This window comes from Acinonyx jubatus, chromosome B4, assembly GCF_027475565.1.
Source record: "Acinonyx jubatus isolate Ajub_Pintada_27869175 chromosome B4, VMU_Ajub_asm_v1.0, whole genome shotgun sequence".
Taxonomy (NCBI): Eukaryota; Metazoa; Chordata; class Mammalia; order Carnivora; family Felidae; genus Acinonyx; species Acinonyx jubatus.
The window spans coordinates 54,313,145-54,336,116 of NC_069387.1; the positions used below are offsets into that span (position 1 = coordinate 54,313,145).

General features: G+C 36.2%; 1 protein-coding gene and 1 long non-coding RNA gene across 9 annotated transcripts in view; one reads left to right on the top strand and one right to left on the bottom strand.

Annotated features, from left to right (window-relative positions):
• Nucleotides 1-22,972, top strand: part of LOC128316366 (uncharacterized) — a 119,913-nt gene that overhangs the window by 67,726 nt on the left and 29,215 nt on the right. The gene's annotated exons all lie outside the window — the stretch shown is intronic.
• The window catches only part of ABCC9 (ATP binding cassette subfamily C member 9), a 130,179-nt gene that overhangs the window by 51,498 nt on the left and 55,709 nt on the right, over nt 1-22,972 (bottom strand). For 6 of the 7 annotated variants that reach the window (XM_027035706.2, XM_053225977.1, XM_053225978.1 and 3 more), the window contains 6 exons: nt 18,519-18,591; nt 17,521-17,626; nt 9,545-9,583; nt 8,070-8,171; nt 6,314-6,398; nt 5,026-5,106 (listed from right to left, as the gene is read on the bottom strand). In XM_027035706.2, coding sequence (XP_026891507.1) covers nt 5,026-5,106; nt 6,314-6,398; nt 8,070-8,171; nt 9,545-9,583; nt 17,521-17,626; nt 18,519-18,591 — 486 coding nt within the window. The remainder of the gene's footprint in view (nt 1-5,025; nt 5,107-6,313; nt 6,399-8,069; nt 8,172-9,544; nt 9,584-17,520; nt 17,627-18,518; nt 18,592-22,972) is intronic. The other variant, XM_015064301.3, reaches the window with a different exon arrangement.

Here is a 22,972-nt window from a genome sequence, read left to right on the forward strand (position 1 = left end):
AATGAACGTTAATTATTTCTGAAATGTTCCAAGATGTATGCATAGGAGATTGAATTAGCTTTCTACTACTGTCCAGTGAGTTTCTTTTTTGAATCATCACAGACATCAGCTTTTCGTCACTTAGCTTCTTTTAGTAACAAGAAGAAAATCTCTTATTTGAATTTTCTAATTGTTAGATTTTGGATAAGTGATAGAAAGATAAATTACTATTATATGGAATTTCTTTTAACATAGAGAAGTTCTGATGGCACTTAAGAATTACTTTAAAAAGGAGAGTTCAGGTATCAGTATAAAGTGATGTAGACTAGGGGCACCTGGGTGGCTCAGTTAGTTAAGCGTCTGACTTTGGCTCAGGTCATGATCTCATGGTGTGTGAGTTTAAGCCCTGCATTGGGCTTTGTGCTGACAGCTCCGAACCTGGACCCTGCTTCAGATTCTGTGTCTCCTTTTCTCTCTGTCCCTCCCCCACTTGTGCTCTGTCTCTCTCTGTTTCTCAGAAATATATAAATGTAAAAAAAAAATTAAGTGATGTGGGATAAAGCAATGTTTCCACAGCAGTGGAAAAAATACCATTAGTATCAGGGTTATACTGGTGAAGTTTTCTCTATCTCCATTTCCAACAAGGTAGCAAGGATATAATACCAAGACTTAGCTACCAGCATATCACTGATTTTCCAAAATCAGATAATGATTATAGAGGTAATCTGATTGTTTCTGAGACAACCTCCTGCCTCTGTTTCCAATAAGAACCGTAAGACTCCCTTGCGATACAAACTATTCCAAATGATTCTGAGAAGTTTTCATGTAGAAATAGCACATGAACTGGAAACGAGTTCTTAATAATAATTCAGCTTGGTTTTCTATAAAATTCTGACTTTAAACGTATAAGATAGTAAGGCATAATGCAAAGTCCATTATCTCTAAATTAAGAGCCTCAAATTTTAGTCATGACTCCACCTCTCTGACGCTGGGTAATTTTCCAAACTCAATTATTTCATTTGCAAAATGGGGATAATAAAGAAACTTTTCAGAGAGCACATAAACTTTTTGCAAAGATCAAATAAAGTAGCACGGGAAAAGTTTCTGCGGAGTGTTGTAGAAGTGTTATTTTATTATTACTTTCTTATAAATAGATTCTATACTTTCTTATAAATAGATTAATACTTTGCTAATCCCTTTCAAGCATCACAATGAGAGTTTATTGACTTCTAAGAATCTCTTAATAAGGAAGGTGGTTAAGAACATAGGCTATGAAATCAGGTTATCTGGGTTTGTAACCTTGCTTCACTATTACTATCTATATGACCTTAGATAAATTATCCCCCAAAGACTCAGTATCCTCAACCATAAATAGCAGTAGTAAAACAATAACGATAATAATAATAATAATAATAATCGTAATAATGCTAAACCTAATAGGGTTATTCTGAGAATTAAGTGAGCTAATATGTATAAAGTACTTAGAATCATGCCTACATCACAGAGATCCCTTAAGAATGGTTGCTATCATTTATATGCCATAGCTTCATTAAGGAGCATCTTGGTGTTACAGTCAAATGTAATCTTTTATACAACTTAATAAAAATCTAGGTTATATGGGTTGGGAATCATTTCTCAAGATTCAGTTTGTATATTAACATTTTGGATTTAGGGGAGATACTTTTTAAAAAAAATATTTATTTATTTTTGAGTGGGGTGGGGAAGAGCAGAGAGAGGGAGACAGAGAATCCTAAGCAGGCTCCACATTGTTAGCACAGAACCCAATGAAGGGCTCGATCTCACGAACCTGAGATCATGACCTGAGCCGAAATCAAGAGTCTGACACTTAACTGACTGAGCCACCCAGGTGCCCCAAGGGAGATACTTCTTTTAAAGAAAGTAAAACAATTTGTCAAAAGCCAATTCAATGAATAAACGATTCTTCCTTTTTTCAAGAGCATATTATTATTTTTTATATACGTACATACAGTTCTCACTAGTGTATTCTTCTTATATTCAAAGAATATCTATAAATAGTATGTATTTTTTGTATGGATATATTTTTGGAAATAACTTGTAAGTATATTCACTGATACAGCACATTTGTATATGCCATAAAGCTTCAAAAATAACTAGTATACTTCATACACCATTAAGAAGTTTCTATTTGGCTTTGATATTATGTAAAGGCTAATGTGATAAAGTTTAATTAGAGTAAAACAAAACATCATCCAAGTAATTATTTGTACAAGATCCTGAAAGATAGGGGAAAAGCCTTTTTCTCCTTTGTTTCTTCTGTCTAACACAGAAGTTGGCACTGAGGACATTCACTAAATATTAATGGATGGGAAGATGGAAGGAAGAAAGGGTGGAAGGGAGGAAGGGGAAGGGTTTGGGAAAGGGAAGAGAGGGATGGGAAAAGGAAAAGAGGAAGGTAGGAAGGTAGGGAGATAATGGGAAAAGGCAAAAGGAAGGGGAAAAAAGGACAATACAGGTGCTAACTTGACAGTAATAATTTTTTTTAATACTAGAGATTCTTAGCTGATCAGAAAAAAATACTCAAAAGGCATGCAGCTCTAGCCCAGACATTGCCACTCACTAGTCATTAGTCCTTGGGTAAGGCACTCTATGCATATGTTTCTTCATCTAACATGAAGATACCATCTACACTCACAGCAGTCATAAGATCAAATGGGATAACACTGTGGTTCAGAGTACTTTGTGAATTTTTCTACAAAGAAATTATAGGATATAATTCTGAGGTAATTATTAAAACACATCAATAATATTTTTTGCTGCTAAAATATTCAATTTCAGGTTGCAATGAAGTAAATATTTAGATCATAAGATCCAATAGTTGTAAGGTTATCTAAGCTGATCAGAGTGCATCTAGAACACACTTTTTCAAAGGGACTCTGACAAATACTATTATACCCAGGATTAAGAGAAGTTATCAAAATTATATTATTGTGGAAGAATTAAAAATACTAAACTTGCTTAGCTTAAAGTAAATTAAGACAAGTTATGAAAATAATATTAAAATGTTGAATATGACTGCATAAAAGAAATATATTTGCTGCTGTAGAAGCAGAAGGAAAACCAATTAATGAAAAATCCAAGGAAGTAGATTTTAATCACTTAATAACTTCCCGATAAGAGCCATCTGTGGTAGGCAGAATAAAGGCCCCCAAACATGTCCACGTCCTAATTCCCAGAACCTGTAAATGTTACCTTATATGGCAAGTGGGACTTTGCACATATGATTAAGATTAAAAACCTCTAGATTGGAAGATTGTCCTGAATAATCCAAATAGGTTCAAACTAATTACATGGATTTTTGAGAGAAGAGAACTTTCCTAGCTGTGAAGAGAGGAAGATGTGACTAGTAAAAATGGTCAGAGATAGAAAGTTACTGGCTTTGAAGATGAAGGAAGGCAGCCATGAGCCAAGGAATGTGGGCAGCCTCTACAAGTTGGAAAAGGCAAGGAAATGGATTGTCCCCTAGAGCCTCCAGAAGGGAACACAGCCCTAACGACACTGATTTTAGTTCAGTGAGATTCATTTTAGACTTCTAACCTACAGAACTATCAGATTATTTAAACCGCAAAATATAGCAATTTGGTATGGCAGCAATAGGAAACGTATACAGTGACCAAAAAGGCCACCTGAAAGTGAAGCAATCTGTCTTCAGAGTCATCAAAAAGCTGTTAACAGGCACCATGAAAAGTAATCCTATAATGAATGGATGGGAATCTACAATAAGTTAACCCTATGAATTCTTTGAATAAGTTAACCAGACACCAATCTGGATATCCCAACTCTCAACACCCCAACTCTCAACAACTCTCAACTGATTCTACAATTGTAATAAGTAACAGTCACTAAACTGAAGGCAGTGGAATGAACAGGGATAGAATACTAGACCCAGAAGACCTTGGTCTCTTTCAGATTTCCAAGTCACTTCGTCTTCAGGCGGTTCAGCTATTAACTGATCCTAAAATTCAAGAAGTCATTTCCAGTTGTAGGTCCATCCACTATGGAAGGGATTTACAAGTACATAAGTTACTGCTAGATCTTGCTATGGTTTTGTGGTGTAGTTTTTCTGGAGAATTTTGGTGACAGGTACTCTTAGGGAGATTAACCTAAAGTGAATTTCCAGTATGTCCAAATTCTACTCCTATCCCCAGCAATAGACCCACATTTCGTGAGACACTTCAAAACCAACCTACTTTTTGAAGAGCTTATAGATTTTAGATGGAATTAAAATTATAAAGAAGTCTGGAAACCGGAATTACAGATGGTTAATAATTGCACAGAAGGAGAAGGCAGGGGAAGGATGCATTTACATACTCTGCTGGTGTCTAATATACTACTTAAAAGTTCAGTTATTTTGGCTACCTCCTGCTAGAAGAACCAAACTAGGGCAAAATTCATAATCAATATAATCATCAAAATCTGTTTGTGGATCCATAGGTAGAACAAGATTTTTTACCCAGTATATACAGGAGGGTCATCCATGTAGCTTTTTTTAAGACCCAGGCTCTAGACTCTGCCCTTATAAATTATGATTCAGTAGGTCAAGGGTGGTACCAAAATTTCTATAGTTTTAGAAAGCTCCTCAGTCAAAGCTTATGCACAGTCTGAGCTGCACACCACCGTAATGGAGTACTATGCTTACTTCCCCCTATATCCACCAAGAGTGCATTTTCTAGCCTTTCTTTCTTTGTCATCCAACATAAATGAGAAGGCATATGATCTTGTCCAGTTGATCCAACACTATACAGACTTTTCCATTAATGATACTCATGGTTAAGAAACTCACATAAGCAACAATTTAGGGCACCTAAGTCACTTGGACACCAATCTGGATAATCCAACTCTCAGCCTTATGGGTTGATCTGATTTGTGCTGTGAGATTTTGTTTCCTTTATGTTCTTTATTATTTCAGAAGTTAACCCATCTTTCCTTGAGTAACCTGACTTGAATTTTTAAAGTCTCATTTGTCCAGAGGGAAACATGAAGTAGAAACAAAGATCATATTCTCACCAAAAAGACAATGTTGGTATTTTGATAGAGAGCTCGTGCCACACAGATTCTTTGCCTCTGACCCCCACTCAGGTTGATGCCCTAGAGAAGAATAACTGTAAGTATCCAACCTTTCCAAAAGCAAATGATCTGACGGTGAAGAATTCTCTTTAAAATACAAACTTGTTTTTCAAAAATTTTAAAGTAATGGTAATTTATTGATTAAATTGTGATAGCATTAGTAAGATAAAATAAAAATTGTCTATTAGTCAATACTTGAATCATAGTTCAGAGAATTTTTGAGTGGTAACATGAATTCTTCTTTCACTCTGATAGACAGCTCTGCTGTACAAAAGCTTTAATAACCAAACACATGGTTAGCGCTAAACACTGCCAGCAATTCCAAAATTTTTACTAGTTTTGCAAATTCTATCTCTAGTTTACTTAACATATACCTCTTAAAATTTATATTGCCAATTATGTTCAACAGTCTATACAGCAATATGTTTTTATAAACAAGTACCAATTATAACAATTTTTAAACTAGTATTTATTGACCACTTAGTATGTGCAGACTTGTGTAAATGCTTTTACATTCCTTGTTTCTTTTATTCCTTATAGCAATTCCAATGTCTAGCATTATTCCCTTTACTTTACACACAAGGAAACTAAGGCTCAGAGAAGTCCATGCTCTTAAACAGTATATTATGCTGCAATCAAGAACAGCCATTAAGAACACTGACTATAGGGGTGCCTGGGTGGCTTAGTCAGTTAAATTTCAGACTCCTGATTTCAGTTCAGGTCATGATCTCATGACCATGAGTGCTCTCTCTCTGTCTCAAAATAAATAAACTTAAAAAATTTAGCCAAAATTGTTTTAAAGATTGTATGCAGGCATAAATATTTTTTAGCTGCTCAGAACAGTATGACATCACCATTAAACATGTTTACACAAAGAAAAAAGGATACTTTAACAAGAATAAATAGAAGTTGACAAGAATGGAAGAAGTCGGAAGCAATCTCAATTTCAGCTCCAAGTATGTAAAAATACATTTGATCAAAGGCAGGAACTGCTTTATTTTCCTTGAGAACTCTCTAGTAGCTAGCACAATGTTAAGTATATGGTGGTTACCCAACAGATACTGAAGACTGGCATTAAAGCTCCTGTGCTCCTATTTCTGGAACCTGCCACTAAGACAACACACAGCCCCTAAGCTCTCAGATTTCATTATGCTCCATTAAAGGTTAAAGACAACCAGAAGACTTTTTTAGATGTTTGTTTTATTTAATTAAGCTATATATAGCTCACCCTCTCTCCAATTTCAGTTTGGTCTCCAAAAGGTAGTAAGTCAATATCTGGCTGAAGAGAACAGGCATCCGTAACTGCTTTGTACCTTTGGGAGAAATTGTTTTGAATTTTTAGATCACTATTAATATACTAACCATAAAGTAAGTCCCAAGTTCAATATCTTGGAAGCCAAAATACAACATTTGTTGAACAACTTGGTATCTATTCGCCTCTACATTGGGTTTGTGGAAACCAAGATAAATAGATTTTGGTTTCCACTCTTATAAAACTAGTAAATGGAGAAGGCTGATAAAGAAACATATAATAAAATGGATCTTATTAGGTGCTACAGCTGATGTAGGTGGAAAATGCTTCTAACATACATAGAAAGAAATGGTTGACCACTCTAAGAAGTCTTTGCAAAGGAGGCAACATGTAAGCTGTATCTGGAAGATGGGTTGTAACTTGGTAGGAAGAAAATGATGGAAAGGAGGGAGACTTCAGGAGCTGCATGAAGGTGAAAACGCCATGGTGCATCTCAGGGACAACAGGAGGCTCACAAGAGCTAAAACACAGGTTGTGGGTGGGTGTCTGTGCATATTATCATGCATGCTGAAGGGAAGAGAAATGGAAGGTGTTGAGGATTGATGATACTCAAACAGATTTAACACCTGGACTGGAAATGATAAATTGCAAGTATAGGAGATAGGGAGCACTAGGGAAAATATGAATAATTTCATTTTCTCAATCACCTAGTCTTAAAATATTAAAAAGTCATTGTTGATTCTTCCCTCTTCTTCTCCCTGCTCTTATTTTTCCATTCTTATTCAAGAATTGTTTTTTTGTCAGCCGTCTCTTCTTTTCTATTTCTGCAGTCACCCCCAAGGGCAGGCAATGAACACTGCATGCCTGGATAATTATTCCAACAAATGTCTAAATGTCTCCTTGCTCCTAGTGCAGATTCATCCTTATGTATCTATCATTACACTTTCAGATTAATCATCACAGTTACTTCATTATTCCCCTTTCTAAAACTTGCTGTGCCTCCCCAGAATGCATAGAATTATATCAAATTGGCTTTTAAGGCATCCGCTACCTCAACTCAGCTTTCATTTAAATCCATTTTGCCACTGTGAATATACATAAATCCTTTTCTGTCTGGTTTGTTCCCAGGGTCCCAAATGATCCCATGTAACTTAAGTTCTTCCTCCCACACTATCTGATTTCCTCTTCCCTCCCTTCCCTGTGCCTCCCCCTTGAACTAATTCTCCTTAACTTTCAAGGTTTGGCTGAGGGTTTTAAGACCCAGCCTTCTGAGGCTGGCTTAAGGGTCATGCCTTTGTACACTCTGGTGGTATTTAAAGACGGTTGAGAGATGGCGTATTCTGGCTGCTGTTTGTAACTAGAACCTCTCAGATCCCACATTCTTCCTTTTCTTTCCACGGGTAACTTTCTTTCTTCCTTGGATTTTTCCTTCTATTTATCAATAACCTCACCACCCTCCCAACCACCAGCCCCTCCACCCCTCCACACTCCACCCTCCATGATTCCATTTCAGCAGCTTAGTTTTGGTGTACAATAAGTATACAGGATGGGCTGAAACGTCCAGTCAGACTTCTATTTAAAAAGTTGATTCAAAAGACCTGGTGATGAAGATGGACACAGGGCATGCAGGGGAGAAAGGAAGGCATGGCTCTGCAGGTTCCAGAAACCATGGACCAAACATAAGCATTAGATAGTTGCTCATTTTAGTTCTAAATTTTACATTCAAAATTACCTCTGTTTGTTGAAAGGACTTCCAAAAGTAATATTTTCTTCTACTGTAGCATTTAATAGCCAAGGTTTTTGAGCTGCGTAAGCCACAGAATACCTGTTCCTACTGGAAAATGGAAAAGATAAACAAAACACCGAAGGTATAAAAGGATGTTGTGCTGTATGTGTATTTTAGTAAAACTAAGAAGAACAAAAGTGGATGAAATATCTTGAACACAGAAATGGAAAGCTTCTAAGAAAGAATATTTTAATAACCACCAAACTTACTATTTATGGTTAAGTATTTCACCTGAATTAGAAAGATTAGAATTTAATCAAAATGTTCCTCAATGTGCAAAATTTGATTTTGCTATGCTAAAGAAGTGTTTAGAGGTATAAACTATAGGTTGAAAATTTATTTTGTAAAATAACTACAATTTTTAAAATAATTAAAAGGTCAATAGCAATACATTCTCTCCAATAGCCACTGATATTTTACTTTATATTAAAAGCACCTTACATAACTCTGAATTTTATATGCAGACCTTAGAAAAAGTAATTGGTACTGTGTCTGTGGCTTATTCATGTTAACAATGTTTTAAGGTAGTAGATAATATATAATTATTTCAAAGCAATAATACATTGAGGAATCCATTTCAATGTTGAAATAACTACACATTTAAAAGCTACATATTTCAAAACATATTGAAATAGCTTATTTCCTAAAAATTATAGCCTCTTCCTCATCCCCATTTTTTTTTTGGTTTACACATTCTACCAGATGTCTATACATCAGACTTTAATTTGCAATCACCAGGAAAATACATGTGAGTTGAAGATAAAGAAGATGATGGAATTGGGGTAGGAAAGGGGTCAGCTTAAAAGTCACACTTCCACAGTTAGTTCATGGTCTGTAAGTACTAATTAAGGAATCACGGTTAAAAGATAGTAAGGTTAAGAAAAAGAGTAATTAGAAATATTCAGTGATCATCCCGAAACATGTCTTAGGAGTTTAAAAGATATGATGATATAGAGTATGCTAGTAGTCTCTGAGATCATTATATGTGCAGTGGAACAGTGGTTCCCAACTTCTGACATGTCTTCTTCTTCTCCCCCTGGTCTTTCCATCTCTAGCTTATGGACAGATCCCATCACTGTTTAACTCATAAACAATATACATATTCTTGTACTTTTATTTTATGAAATTCCAAAAACAATTTACTGAGAACAGTTTGAGTTTCGGCCAAAGTTGAGACATCTGTGACTCATGGAGAGGAAAACCGTTGACACAATGGGCCATTTTGTTTGGCAAATTAATTTTTTTAGCAGACTGTAAATGTTGGGAACCACTGCTATTGGAAATATGTTGGTACATTTTAATAAATAAATTGGTACATCATCAGAATGAATAAAATGACTAGGAGTAAGAGTCTGAGTATTAGGTAAAGTCTGAGGAAGAAAGTTATTCTTATTAAATGCAGAGTAAAATAGAAATAATACCTTCTGGTTGCTTCAAAAGAAGGTTCAGATTCATTTACACTGCAAGTATGGCAAACAATGTTCATTAATTATGAAATATAAATATAAGAATGAATGTGTGCATATATCAGATAAAAATAAAATAAACATTGGACATATTAATAGCTATGTTTCCCAAATGGTTTCTGATATTAATTTCAAAGACAAACCAGACAAATAATAATTTTCTTTTATGTCTTCATCAGTGAGGAAATAATTGCTTAGTCAGCTTCCAAAAGATAGATAGCACTGTTCTGTTTCATTACAACATCTGGGTTCATACAGTGACCTGGGTTCTACACCACCTCTGTTCTATCTAGCTGTATAAATTTAGGTAATCTTCCTACAATAGTTTCCTAGTCTGTATAAGGATTTGGTATTTCCAAAGTCTCCCTACCTTTAAAATTGAAATCTAATCTGTTTAGATTCCTAATTAGCCATCCTATGGCATGAAAAAAAGAACTACTTTTGGGGCTCTAAACTTGAAAGGTTTAGACACAGCTTGGTCCTTAAGGAATCTTAAGAAAGATAGACATGCACAATAGGTCAAACCACAACATTTGGGTATGGTTATTGTTTGATATGATTTACGTACAAAGAGATGTTTTCCTAATAACATTTAGTTATATCTATATTATGGGGGAGAAAACACCTATTCATTTTATTGTTCTAAATTTGAATAATGTAGTTGAATTCAAGACCTGAATTCAAAAACTACACACAAAATTAAAGTCCAGTGGAACTCTAAAAGTAGATCTCATTTGGCTCTGGAAAGCACCATATGCTTTTATGGAGAAAATATACCTAAGTATGTTGTCTAGTAATACTTAGCTTAGAGCTACTAATGATAAGATTTTCATGCTTGCATACTGCTAATGACATCCTGGTAAGGTTAACTAAGGCAGGAAAAAACAATTTCAGACTAAAAATCTCCTCTCAATAATGATTATTCTCTGACCCAAGTTGCTCACATACCAAAAATAATGAAATCTACATTTTCCCAAGTGATATTTGCTTATAATATGCTTTAGTATCAGGAAATTTGGATTTTCAAAACCACACTGAGATACCACCTCACACTGGTCAGAATGCAGGAGACTATAGATGCTGGCAAGGATGTGGAGAAATGGGAATCCTCCTGCACTGTTGGTGGGAATGCAAACTGGTGTAGCCGCTCTGAAAAACAGTGTGGAGTTTCCTCAAAAAATTAAAACTAGAACTACCCTATGACCTAGCAGTGGTACTTCTAGGAATTTACCCAAGGGATACAGGAGTGCTGATGCATAGGGGCACTTGTACCCCAATGTTTATAGCAGCACTTTTAACAATAGCCAAATTATGGAAAGAGCCTAAATGTCCATCAACTGACAAATGGATAAAGAAGACGTGGTTTATATATACAATGGAATACTACTTGGCAATGAGAAAGAATGAAATCTGGCCATTTGCAGCAATGTGGATGGAATTGGAGGATATTAGGCTAAGTGAAATAAGTCAGGCAGAGAAAGACAGATACACTATGTTTTCACTCATATGTGGATCTTGAGAAACTTAAGAGAAGACCATGGGGGAAGGGAAGGGACAAAAAAAAGTTACAGAGAGGGAGGGAGGCAAACCATAAGAGACTCTTAAGGGCTGAGGACAAACTGAGGGTTGATGGGGGATGGGGGTGAGGGGAAAGTGGGTGATGGGCATGGAGGAGGGCACTTGTTGAGATGAGCACTGGGTGTTGTATGGAAACCAATTTGACAATAAATTATATTAAAAAAAGAAATTTGTAGTTTTTAAATGTTTATTTATTTACTTTTAGAGAGAAGGAGATAGAGAGCAAGCAGGGGAGGGGCAGGGAGAAAGGGAGAGCAGGGAATCCCAAGCAGGCTCCGTACTGCCAGTGCAGAGCCTGACACAGGGCTTGAACCCACGAACCATGAGATATGACCTGAGCCAAAACCAAGAGATGGACGCTCAACTGACTGAGCCATCCAGGTGCCCCAAGTAATTTGGATTTTTTTTTAAATGGTAAAAAGTTAATGAATGACCTCAATGGTTTTAGTTAATTTGAGGAAGACAGAAAACAGATCAAAAGAAGCAGGTGTAGAAATTAATGGATTACTCTGTAGCTTGTTTCATAATAGAAGAAAGGAATGGGACCAAATAGAGAAAACTAAATTCATCGGAAGTTATCTGCTTGCCTGGAGAGTATACATAGAGGCAGAAAAAAAGGGGACAAAGTTAGAACCTGAAAGATATCACTATTTAATGAATGACTAAGGAAGAGAAACCTGAAGAAAGGACCAAGAGGAGCAGGCAAATGCTTTGAGGTAAACTCACCTGTCAGTCAAAATTAAGCAAGGAGGCATTTTGAAGCAAAACTTATGGGCAACAATATCAAGGGACCAGGAGGTCAATTAACACAATGATCAAAAAGTACACAGTGAATTTAAAAATTAGGATGCCACTATGGACTTAATAAGAATAGTCTCAGTGGAGTGGCAGAGGTAGAAACCAGAGTGCAGTGGACTGAGACAAGAGGAGAATAAGAGGAACTGGAAAGAACTTGTGAAGATTTTTCTCATCTACAAAAGGAAGGGGCCAGGGTGGTACCTGGGGGTGGGGGTTGAAATTAGAAAGATAGACAGAAACACGATAGAGACAGAGACAGAGATGGGAGAGTGCTGTTTTTCCACTAATAAAAGTAGAAAAGAGCCAGGGCCTGGACTAGATGTAAAGCAGATAAAGAGAAAAAGAACATGCTTTGGATATAGGATATAACACACTAGTTACTTAAACATAGTTCAGAGGGATCAGAAGAGACAGTACATTTCAATCTGCCTAGGAGAATGAGACAAGGCTCTGTCAAAGAGATAATATCTGATTTGACACTAGAAAAAAGTGAGACTAACTATCTAAGGAAAGGAGTTACACAGGAGTGTGTGCATTTGAGAAACAACTTGCAGTTCAGGGTTACTGGAACACAGTGCTAAGGGTGGGGGGATTAGACAGGGACCAGATCATGAGAGGTCCTGATATAGTATGCAAAGGTCTTTGGAATATTTCTTGGCCAGTCAATTGCAAAAATTATAAGCAAGAGGTAAGTAATTAGATTTTCATATCAGAAAGGTACATCTCATAACAGTATGAAGAAAGGTGAGGGAATAATTACTGTGAATAGTTCACATATGCAATTCTCCTGAACTAGGACAATTAATATAGGCATAAAAGTGTTAAGGACAGACATAAGAAAAGTGACTGGTTGGACTGTGTGGGCAATGGAGAGAGAGAAGAATTCAGGTTGGATCTTTGAGCTTTGACTTGGGCATCCACGAACAGATTTCAGTGGGTGGGGACACATTCCCGCCAAGATACAGGAGAAGTAGGTATTGGAGATAATGAGGGATATGAGCTCAGTTTAGATGTGTTCAATATTCAGTTTATACATAAAGACTTTTTGGAGGAGCTATTAGATCTTCAGAAGAAAGATGTTGGCCAGAAATGTACATTGGTGTGTTGTTAATACTTAGGGAGAAACTGAAGTCAAAGATATAAATTAAACGCCAAGTAAAGGAAGAGTGTCCTACAGTAGACCACAGAAAGACTGAAGGAGAATCAGAATATTCTTCTTCACCTTCTATCTCCATTTGTATTACGGCTCTTTACTTTTTGACTCATTAATTTTGGTTTATCCTTAAAATATAAGTTCAAGTATCATTCATTCATGCATCTCCCTAAAAAAGGCTTGTTGACCCCACAGACTCAGCTCAGTAAGGTTACCTATTATTTGCTCTTATAAAACTCTGTCCTTCTTCCTAGCACTTATAAAAATTTGACCAAATAATTACTTATGAAATTATTTTCTTACTTCCTTGTGGCCTTCCCTGCTAAGCAGTAAGCTTCATGAGAACAGTGTGTTCAATTATTTCCTCCCCAACAACTACCACAGTGATTTTTATGTCAAAGATATACTAGTCTCAGAGTAAGGAAGATATGGTAGATATTGGTCCGTTTGTAGGTAGTCATCCTCCATGAACAAACAAAAAGAAACCCTATTCTTTCATTTTTAATGAGTAATATTAGAGTCCTTAACTTCTAGAGACCACCTCTATAATCTCACACAACAGCAATATGTTTAATCTAATTCAAAGGATTTCTTTTTCTCTTACAAAACAAATACACTTATTTCTGAATTTCAACATCAGATCTTAACGATTACATGAAAATCACTGGGTCCATGTCCAGACCCATCCTCCACCATTCACTGTGGTAGTGAATAGCACTGAAAGCAGCAAGAGAAAACAAAGAGGCCAGATGGAAAATCCCCTTGTGGAAAATAGATTTCCATTCTGTATGCAGGACTTGTGTGTATTTTCCTTCAAGAATAAAAATTAAATTTAGTAGCTAGCAGCTTTCAGGTATCATGGCTGATACCTTGTGGAATGGGAAAGAGTGAAGCTTTGCAAGCTTACATCAGAAATAATATTTAGAAGAATGGGAGCTAGATGTGGGCCCAAACACACTACACTGCATCTAATCCAGGAAAGCTGATTCAGTGTGTTATTATTCCTTCATACCACATAAAGTCACATGAAAAGGAGTAACTCCTCAATTCACCGGTCTTAGAATAACTGAACCACTGTTATAAAGCTGATTACATCAAGATGTTAGAAGATAGAACATCAGCACATATGAGGCCTGACAGGAGGATGGTTGACAGCCTGGGCAAGAGAGAAAGAAAAGAAAAGGAAAACAAAAATAAATGATGGCTGTGTCTCACATGATTATCAAAATTATTACACAGTGTAGACTCTGTCACTGGAACCACTTGTCAGGTAGAGCATTTTAGTTCCAGCTCCTAAGATGTCAGTAGGAATTATTGTTTATCAAGACAACTTCATTGCTGTATTGTTTATCAAGACAAATTCATTCAGGTAGAGCATTTGCTTTTCAGCAAATACAGAGCACACCAGATGCAGAAATAAAAACCCTGGCATTCTAACAATTTTGGAGAATTTTTTAGTCCCTTCCTCCTTTCTCTGACCCTTCTCTTCTGAGGTTACAACATGGCTGACTAGGTCAAAGGTAGCAATTTCCAAAGAAATGTCTTTAGAGGTCTTTGTACACTTGGTTCTACTCATGTAGGTGTGCCTTGGGTGAGCAGCAATACCTTCTTTCCTGCCTAAAGTAAATATTTATCACCACAAGAGGACCAAGTACTTATTGGACTTTGCTCATGCCAGTCTATGAGGGCACATTTGAAAATAAAATTCATGCAGCCAGAGATACATGCAGTGGTGAAATAATGGCAGCAAGGCACTTGACACCTTATGCTAACATTTAGTTTATTGGGTTGTTTTTTTTTTTTGAGCTTCCAAAAAACATCAAACAATTCAGTGTGTTGAAGTAAAGCACTTCTTAGGTTTTGTACTTCATCAACCAATAAATATTGGTAACTTCTAAATTAGCTTTGCTCTAATAACATTTCTCTGCCTTTCCTTATTGGGTGAGGCACAACAGCCTTTTATGGAATGAAGAGTAATTATAAATAACTCTTTAAAAGAAGATCAGTATCTTCTGAATATTACCAATAGGAAAATATGTTTTATCAGATATTAAGGATGCCATAGAAGAAAAAAAAGTAATTCTTGTAATAAAGGAAAATAGAATTTGTGTTAGCTTATCCAATCTCTTAGAGGCTTAGTTTTTAAAGTCATGTGTGCCTAAGCCAACACAAACATTTTTTGAAGAAAATCTTAGTCCTTCTGCCATTAAGAGATGGGAGTATAGTGAATGAAGGCAATGTTCATAAAAAGATGATTTTTAAGTTATGAGGATTTTATAAATACTTAGAATTATCTAAAATCCTTTTACACACCTTCATCCCTTTGGCTCCATCTCTAAGACATAATCTTTTATTAGCTTTATTGTTGGGACCCATGAGAGTTCTTTCTTTCTTTCTTTTCATGAGAGAGACTTCTTAACCTCTGTTGAGTAAGTGTATGTTTTTATCTCTAGTTTCCTCTTTGCTTAGCTTCAATGAAGCTCAGAGTGGAATCTGTGGTCCATATTTTATCAATACACAGGATTCCAGAGCATGCATTTCTACCTATTTACTTCTCAGATTATTATTTAAATCTTAATTTTTCTTGATATCTTTATCTTTATTTTTCAAGCTTTACTACACTATGTAACTTTAAATAAAATAATTTCCTACCTTTGTGAAATGAGGTAGGAATGCAAAAGAAAAAATACTAGATTATGTAAAATACTTCCCTAATTCTCATATCATTTATTTATCAGTTAGCAAAATGATGAAGATTATTAATGATAATATTGGAAGTTGATCTGGCCTAAGTGGAATCCTAAATAACACAAGGGAAGACTATATTAGAAGAACATCCTAGAGGTCTGAAAATAAATCTCAAGCTTCTTGAGCTTCTCAAGCTGTCACTGATTCCCATTCTTTCTCTCTGTTTTAATGACAAACAAAGGTGAAAATAAAACCCAAGTAACTTGATGATGGCTGTACATGTCACAAAATAGAATTTAATCCAGTAAAATCTGTTTCTCAAAACCTCTAGTCATCCAAGATGGAAGGAGATAGTGGCAGGGCAAATTGCCTGGTGCCTGATCTTAGTGATCAACAAGAACTTGTCATGAAGCAAACTGCAGGTGGCAATTATTTACCAAGATCTCTTCTGGATATTCACTAAACAGTTTCATGTCTACTGTCTTTTTTAGATTGGCCCAGTAGGAATAAAATGTACACTCAACATTTCCCAACCTCCTCCTTTCACTCATGATACTTAAAATAGGATGTTTCCCATTCAAATTTCACATCCAAGCATTTCCATCTCTTACCTGAAGTTTAACATAGACTCTATTCTAAAAATGCTCTTAAATAGTCTTTACTCATTCTTGAGACATACCTGTGTATGTAAACAGCAGAGTAAGCAACAATAGAGTTCACAGTGGTAGGGGCAAAATATTAACAAACGTCTATAGATCTAGAGCAAGGTTTCCCAACCTTGACACAACTGACATTTGGGGTCAGATGATTCTTTGTTGCCGGGGCAGTGGGGAGGGGGTCCTGTGCATTGTAGGATGTTTAGCAGCATCCCTGGCTTATACCAACCAGATCAGGAAAACCTGTTTCCCCCAGTGTGACAACCAAAGATATCTCCCCTGGGAGAAAAATCATACTTGGTTGAGAAACACTGGTCTATAATCCAATTTCTTAGATAAGGTATAGCAAATTTCTTCATAAACTGCTTATGGGGAATCTACTAGGTAAGCCGAACTGAGTAAATTGGTTTAACACTTTACTGCACAATTATATGATATTATGGTTCTGAGTCACTTCATTACCACAATGTTTTTCAAAGACCACCATTCAAATATTCAGGAGAAGCACCATGCTAGATACCTCCTTTTTCATGTCTTTACAGTGGCATAACACACCACTTTACCCTCTCCATGTACCTCTTACTAGATATTTCTAGCGCCTACTTTAAGTTGGGTGTGAAAAGAAATGGCTGATTTCTCAGCCCCTTGTGAAGATTTTTTAAAAGATTATTTGGTAGTTCTTCACTGAACAGTGAACCATTACAGCTCTTTTGCATTTAAGCTTTATGAATAATGTAAGTTTTCCATAACTTCTTTTAATATAGGATAAGTTTTTAAATTATTTCTTTGATGTTATTCCTTTTAACTTTGAAAATCTATCTTTACAAAATCCCAATCATACTAGTTTATACCATGATAACCCTCTGTAAGAAACTGTTTTCTAATTTTTAATTTATGACATTTAAGGTTTCTACTAATTTAATTTTTTAGAAAGCTGCACTTATTTCTGAGGGGATCCTCAGATTCCTAATGTAGGAATCTACTGCTCTCATTTCTTCCCTTTGTAAGATCATCGGATGGATGATAGAGCAATAGAAACCAATTAAAAATACACATACTTGCTCCAGTGAACTTTGCCTTCCAGTGTCTGCATCTCACCAAGGATAGCAAGGAGAAGAGAGGACTTCCCACAGCCCACTTGGCCCACAATCATGGTCAACTGACCTAGAGAAATTAGATAAAGGATAACAGCAAGAGGACATGGAATTCTAGTAAAATAAAACCAAAATACATTTAGAAAAGGCTGAGGCTTCAAAATCAATAGCCCACACTTGGTCTCCAGCAATAAGGTATTCTAAATAGCTCCTTTTTCTGATACATGAGTTTTTTTTTGACAAAGGAGAGAAAAATTAAAAGATATAGGTCTTGATTTACTGTTTCCAACTATAAGAATAGCTGACATTAGTGAATAGAGCAACGAAATAATTGCCTAAATAATCTCAATTAGTTTTAACTTTTTTATTCAATTAATTCAGGTGAAGAAGGCAGCTTTGACTCAACTTGATAATTGAGATGAAAGGGATTGGGCTGGTATTTAAGACGACTTCTCCAATTTCTTACTTTGATACGCATGTAAAATAGAAAAATCTCAATCTATTGACCATCAGGCCAGATCAAAACATTTTTTCTATTCGGATATCTAGGCATCTTAACCAAAAATTATTGGGTATTTGAGCCTAAAATAACTTGACCACTTTAGTTGTCTCAGGGATAGAAAATAATTTTCTTATATAGTCTTTATTTAAATCCTTTTTCAAACAACATGAAAAATCAACTACCCCATTATTTAAATGGCCAAATCAGCAACAAGCTGTTATCAGCTTCTTTGGACAGTAAATAACTTGTCCAAATGTCTACACATTTTGTAGTGAAAGGCAAGTCTTATTTCCAATCACTTCCATGATGATACAGTGGCTTATGAGCTACATGATGCAAATAAACAACTATAAATAACATTAATAATGTTTAAACAATCTTTTTTTTGTTAAGATCAATTACCTTGGAAATCCATACTTGTCATAATTAAAAATAAAAAATAATAACAAATGTCTCTCACCTGTTGGAATTCGAATATCTATATTGGATAATGTAGCTAAACCACTGCCCCATGAAAAGTAGCCATTTGTGACCTAGAAAAGAAGAATATATAAGTTAAAATATAAAATTATGTATGTATTTTTATTTTAGAGAATAATTCCAATAAAATACATTTTGTCTTTAAGACACTGGAAGACTTTCAATATAAGGTAGAACACACAGTGGTGAAATTCTAATTTAGAGTTAGCTAGAATTGTAACTATTGAGAGGTATATATGAAAAAAAAAGAATGGAAATGAAAGGAGGGTCTTTGAAGAATTAGTGATACTATGAAAAGGCTAAAAATTACAATTTTCTCTGAAAATTTGGGATTACTAGATCATTTACGTGTGAGCATTCCTAAAAAGTAATCATCCCAAATATTTTCCAATGTAACACCAGCATTGATTATTTTCTCACGGCTAGGCTATTTCCAGAATCCTAATGATGCAAAGTATAGAGTGGAAATCATGTCAAATTATTCCAACAAAATGCCTCTGTTAGCCAAGGAGGAAGGTTTTGTAATAAGGTTTTGAAGTGTGTGGATTTAGTGCCATTTAATGAAGTTCAAGGAATGAGTAAAAGGAAGAGAGGAATAAAGCACAGAAATGAGGTAATATATCTTAGTGGGATAAACCTCAACAAGCAGCAAAGATCATTAGACCTATAGTCACCCAAAGCAATCTATTTGTATTAAGAAGTGTGAAGTGGACTTGATAGTTTTTTGTTTTTAGTTTTTATATAAAGTTTATTTATTTATTTTGAGAGAGTGTGGGCACTCCACCATCAGTGTGGAGTCCGATGCAGGGCTCAAACTCACAAACCTCGAGATCATGACCTGAGCTGAAGTCAGACACTTAACTGGCTGAGCCACCCAGGAGCTCCTGGACTTGATAGGTTTAATAGTTACAAAAATGGGAAATGAGAGGTACAACAAAACCCCCGGATTGAAGTTGCTTGAAAAGTCTAAATTGTAATTTTCCATGTAGGTTTTCTTTAGCTTGTAAGATGTGTGACATTTAGTACTGTCTATCAAATAGATGTGCAAGAAATTAGCCCTGGAAGGAGGGTGGCACGGAAGGGTTGAATAACTGATTGCTTTACAAATATTTGCTGAGCACCCATTCTGTGTGAGGTGCTGTGTTAGTATCTATGTAGACTACAAAAAAGGTATAATGCATCCTCCCCGCTTGCTTGGAGCTTGCAACCAGTTGAGTAAATAAACCATGGACAGAAGCAAATACAACACGACAGACACAGATAGAGGTGAGAAGACAGAGCTACTGGAGACTGAGGAAACTAATGCTGATGGGCGGCATGTAAAGGATCACCAGGAACTACTGAGGGGCAGTGGAATGGGGAGGTCATAAATATGTGTGGCTCTGCCAACTGGTACATTGTGTCATTTCCTCCATAGAGTTCAGCAGCCTGTTCTAGGAGCATCAAAGGCACAAAGTTGGATTGCTTACAGAAAGCGCTGAAGGACTGACACAAAAGGAAGGGGCTCAAGTTGCTGGAGGTCTCAATAAGGTTAAAAAAGCAGTGTCAGCAAAGGTGAAGCCCGAGAGAGTTGGAGGTAGGGTTGTGGTGTCAGTGACTGACTGACATAAAGGAGTTTATGATTTTGGAGGAGCAGCAGTTTCAGGTGGTGGCCAGGTGTGAGCATAGGCAAGGTTGTGGAAATGGAGTGAAAGCAGAGCAAGAAATTTCTGGGCTGGGATACTAGATAGCTGGGCCCTTGGAAGTTTAAACCACATCCATGCATGGCACCAAGTAAGCTAGAGAGATGAACAAGGAAACGGGCACCCAAATCTTCAGCAATGGTGTGGAGGTGCTGATGAGGTCCTTTGATAATAGATGTGATAAAGATAGACAATGCCAAAGCTTCACAAGGATGCAGGAGAAGAAAATATATGGTCTGAAAGGAGCAGAGAAGAGCTAGAAGAATGCAGTGTCGCCTCTTGATTTGGTGCTGCACAGAAGTAAAAGAGAACAAGCTTCCTTCAAGAGGGATAGAGGAGGAGAGTCAACATTAGTCTCTCCTGCTGCAATCTGCACTTCCACTCCCTCCTGCCTTTTACAAAATAGTCTCATGTGTCCACCAGGGTTAAAATCCTGGTTCCCCTAACTAGTTGTTTGACCTTGGAAAAGCAGCTAACATATAAATCTTTGCAAAGGTTCAGGGGAGCCTGGGTGGCTCAGTTGGTTAAGCGTGCAACTCTTGATTTGGGCTCAGGTCGTGATCTCACAGTTTGTGGGACTGAGCCCCGCATTGGGCTCTGCGCTGACAGCAAAAGCCTGCTTGGCTCTCTCCCTCCCTCTCTTTGCCCCTCCCCTGCTCACAGGTTCATGCTTTCTTTCTCTCTCTAAAAATAAATTAAAAAAATAAATAAATCTTCGCAAAGGTTCATAAAAGGTTAAGTACAAAAATGATCATCTTAGCATGGTTTGTGATAGAAGGAAGATGGAGGCAAATCCAGTGTCCATCACTAGGGGATAAGGAAAATGCAGTGATTCATACTATAGAACACAGTAGTGCTGTGAGAAGTAGCAAACCATCATAAAAACACTTCAGGACACCGAAAGCACATGGATGCTTATCACATATTTTACAAGGATATGAGAGTATATTTAGGCATAAACATTGAGCACATTACAACTGGTACCATAATGGCAGGGGAACGGTACAGAATAGGAGTGAGGATCAGGGACAAGGGGAAATGTATTAAAAGTAAAGGAAGGGGAAAAAAAGGAAGGAACGGGATAGATATGAGTTACCTATTACATGACCCATTTATATAAAATACCCAGAACAGACAAATTCATAGAGACAGAAAGCAGAATGGCCATTGATAGTGGCAAGAGAGCAGGGTAAATGGGGAGTGACTGCTTAACATGTATGGGGTTTTCATTTGGGGTGACAAAAATATTTTGCAATGGAAGAGAGGTGGTGGTTACACAAGATTGTGAATGTTCTAAATGCCACTGAATTGTTCACTTTAAAGTAGTTAATTTTATGTTATGTGAATTTTATCTCAATTAAAACAATTTTTAAGAATTTAAAGGCAGGGTCTTACACAGACCATTGTTCATTTCCTCCTGCTGAAAATAAGTAAAAGTAAGTAAAAATGCTGAATAAAACGTAGTGTATAAAAAAGCTCATTAAAGCAAGGAGTAAGGAAATACCAAGTCAAAGTATAAATAAAAGGACAAATTCAGAGCTGTAAGCCCTGAAACATGTAAGACGTTTTCCCACAAAAGGGATAAGAGAAGCTATTTTAGAAGAGAAACAGTAACATGTAAGAACACATCCTAAAAGATGCCAATGTTTATTAGAAAGTTGTAGTGATCATAGCAGTGGAATTTGGGACAAAGAAACAAATGAAAGAAAAATAAATAAAGGCCAGCAATCAATCGACATATAAGATCCCTGATGTGTGTATAAGACTACACTGACTGTTGGTGGGGACGGTGACCAATATGTGGGATGAGGGCAGCCAGATATCATATAAAAATTAAATCAGACCTTTCTTACTACTAAATGTAGTAAAATTACCACCACTGAATTTACTACTGCTAAATTTACAACCCAAATTACTTGTTACTGATTTCCCTACACATCACATCCCTACTTTTTACCAAACACAAAAATGTATCCTAGGTTGATTAAAGAACTAAAAGTGAAAGGTGTAGCTTCAAAGATTTTAGGAGCTACTATAAATCATCTCTATGACCTCTGGAAGGAAAACTTGTCTTGAATGAGACAAAAAACAAAGCATAAGCCATAAAGGAAAACACTGAAATGCTACACAGTAATGAGAAAGAATGAAGTACGACTTCACAGGACAATCTGGATGAATTATACATACATCATGAGCAAAAGAAACAAAACACACACAAATACACACACATAGTTAAACTTAAAACAACTACAGTGTGTTTTTAAGGAGGTGTGCATAGCAAGGGTAATCAAGGAAATGATGACTATAGAAGTCAGCATGGTGACTGTTTCTTGGAGATGTGAGAGAGAACAACAAATGTGTGTGTTGGGAGGCCCTTCGGAGGAAAATGGCGATGTTCTTTTCCTGGTGTGGGTTCCATAGGTGTTCTCTTTTTTACTTAAAGGTGTATATATATATATATATATATATATATATATACACACTCACATATATATATTTTATGTACTTTTCTGAAGGCATGTTTTATTTTTATGTAATAAAAAATGATTCAAAGCAAATGAGTTATTACCAACTTGAGAATTTCCAACAGGAATAAAAACTGAAAGGCTTGCTGGTGGGCCTGAAACTGTAGTATCCATTGCTAAGCAGTTTTTCTGGGTATTTTTGTGTTTTTTTGGCAGAGTTGTTTTTTTTGGTTTTTTTTTTTTGTTTTTGGGTTTTTTTTGGGTTTTTTTTTGTGCGTGAAAGGTCA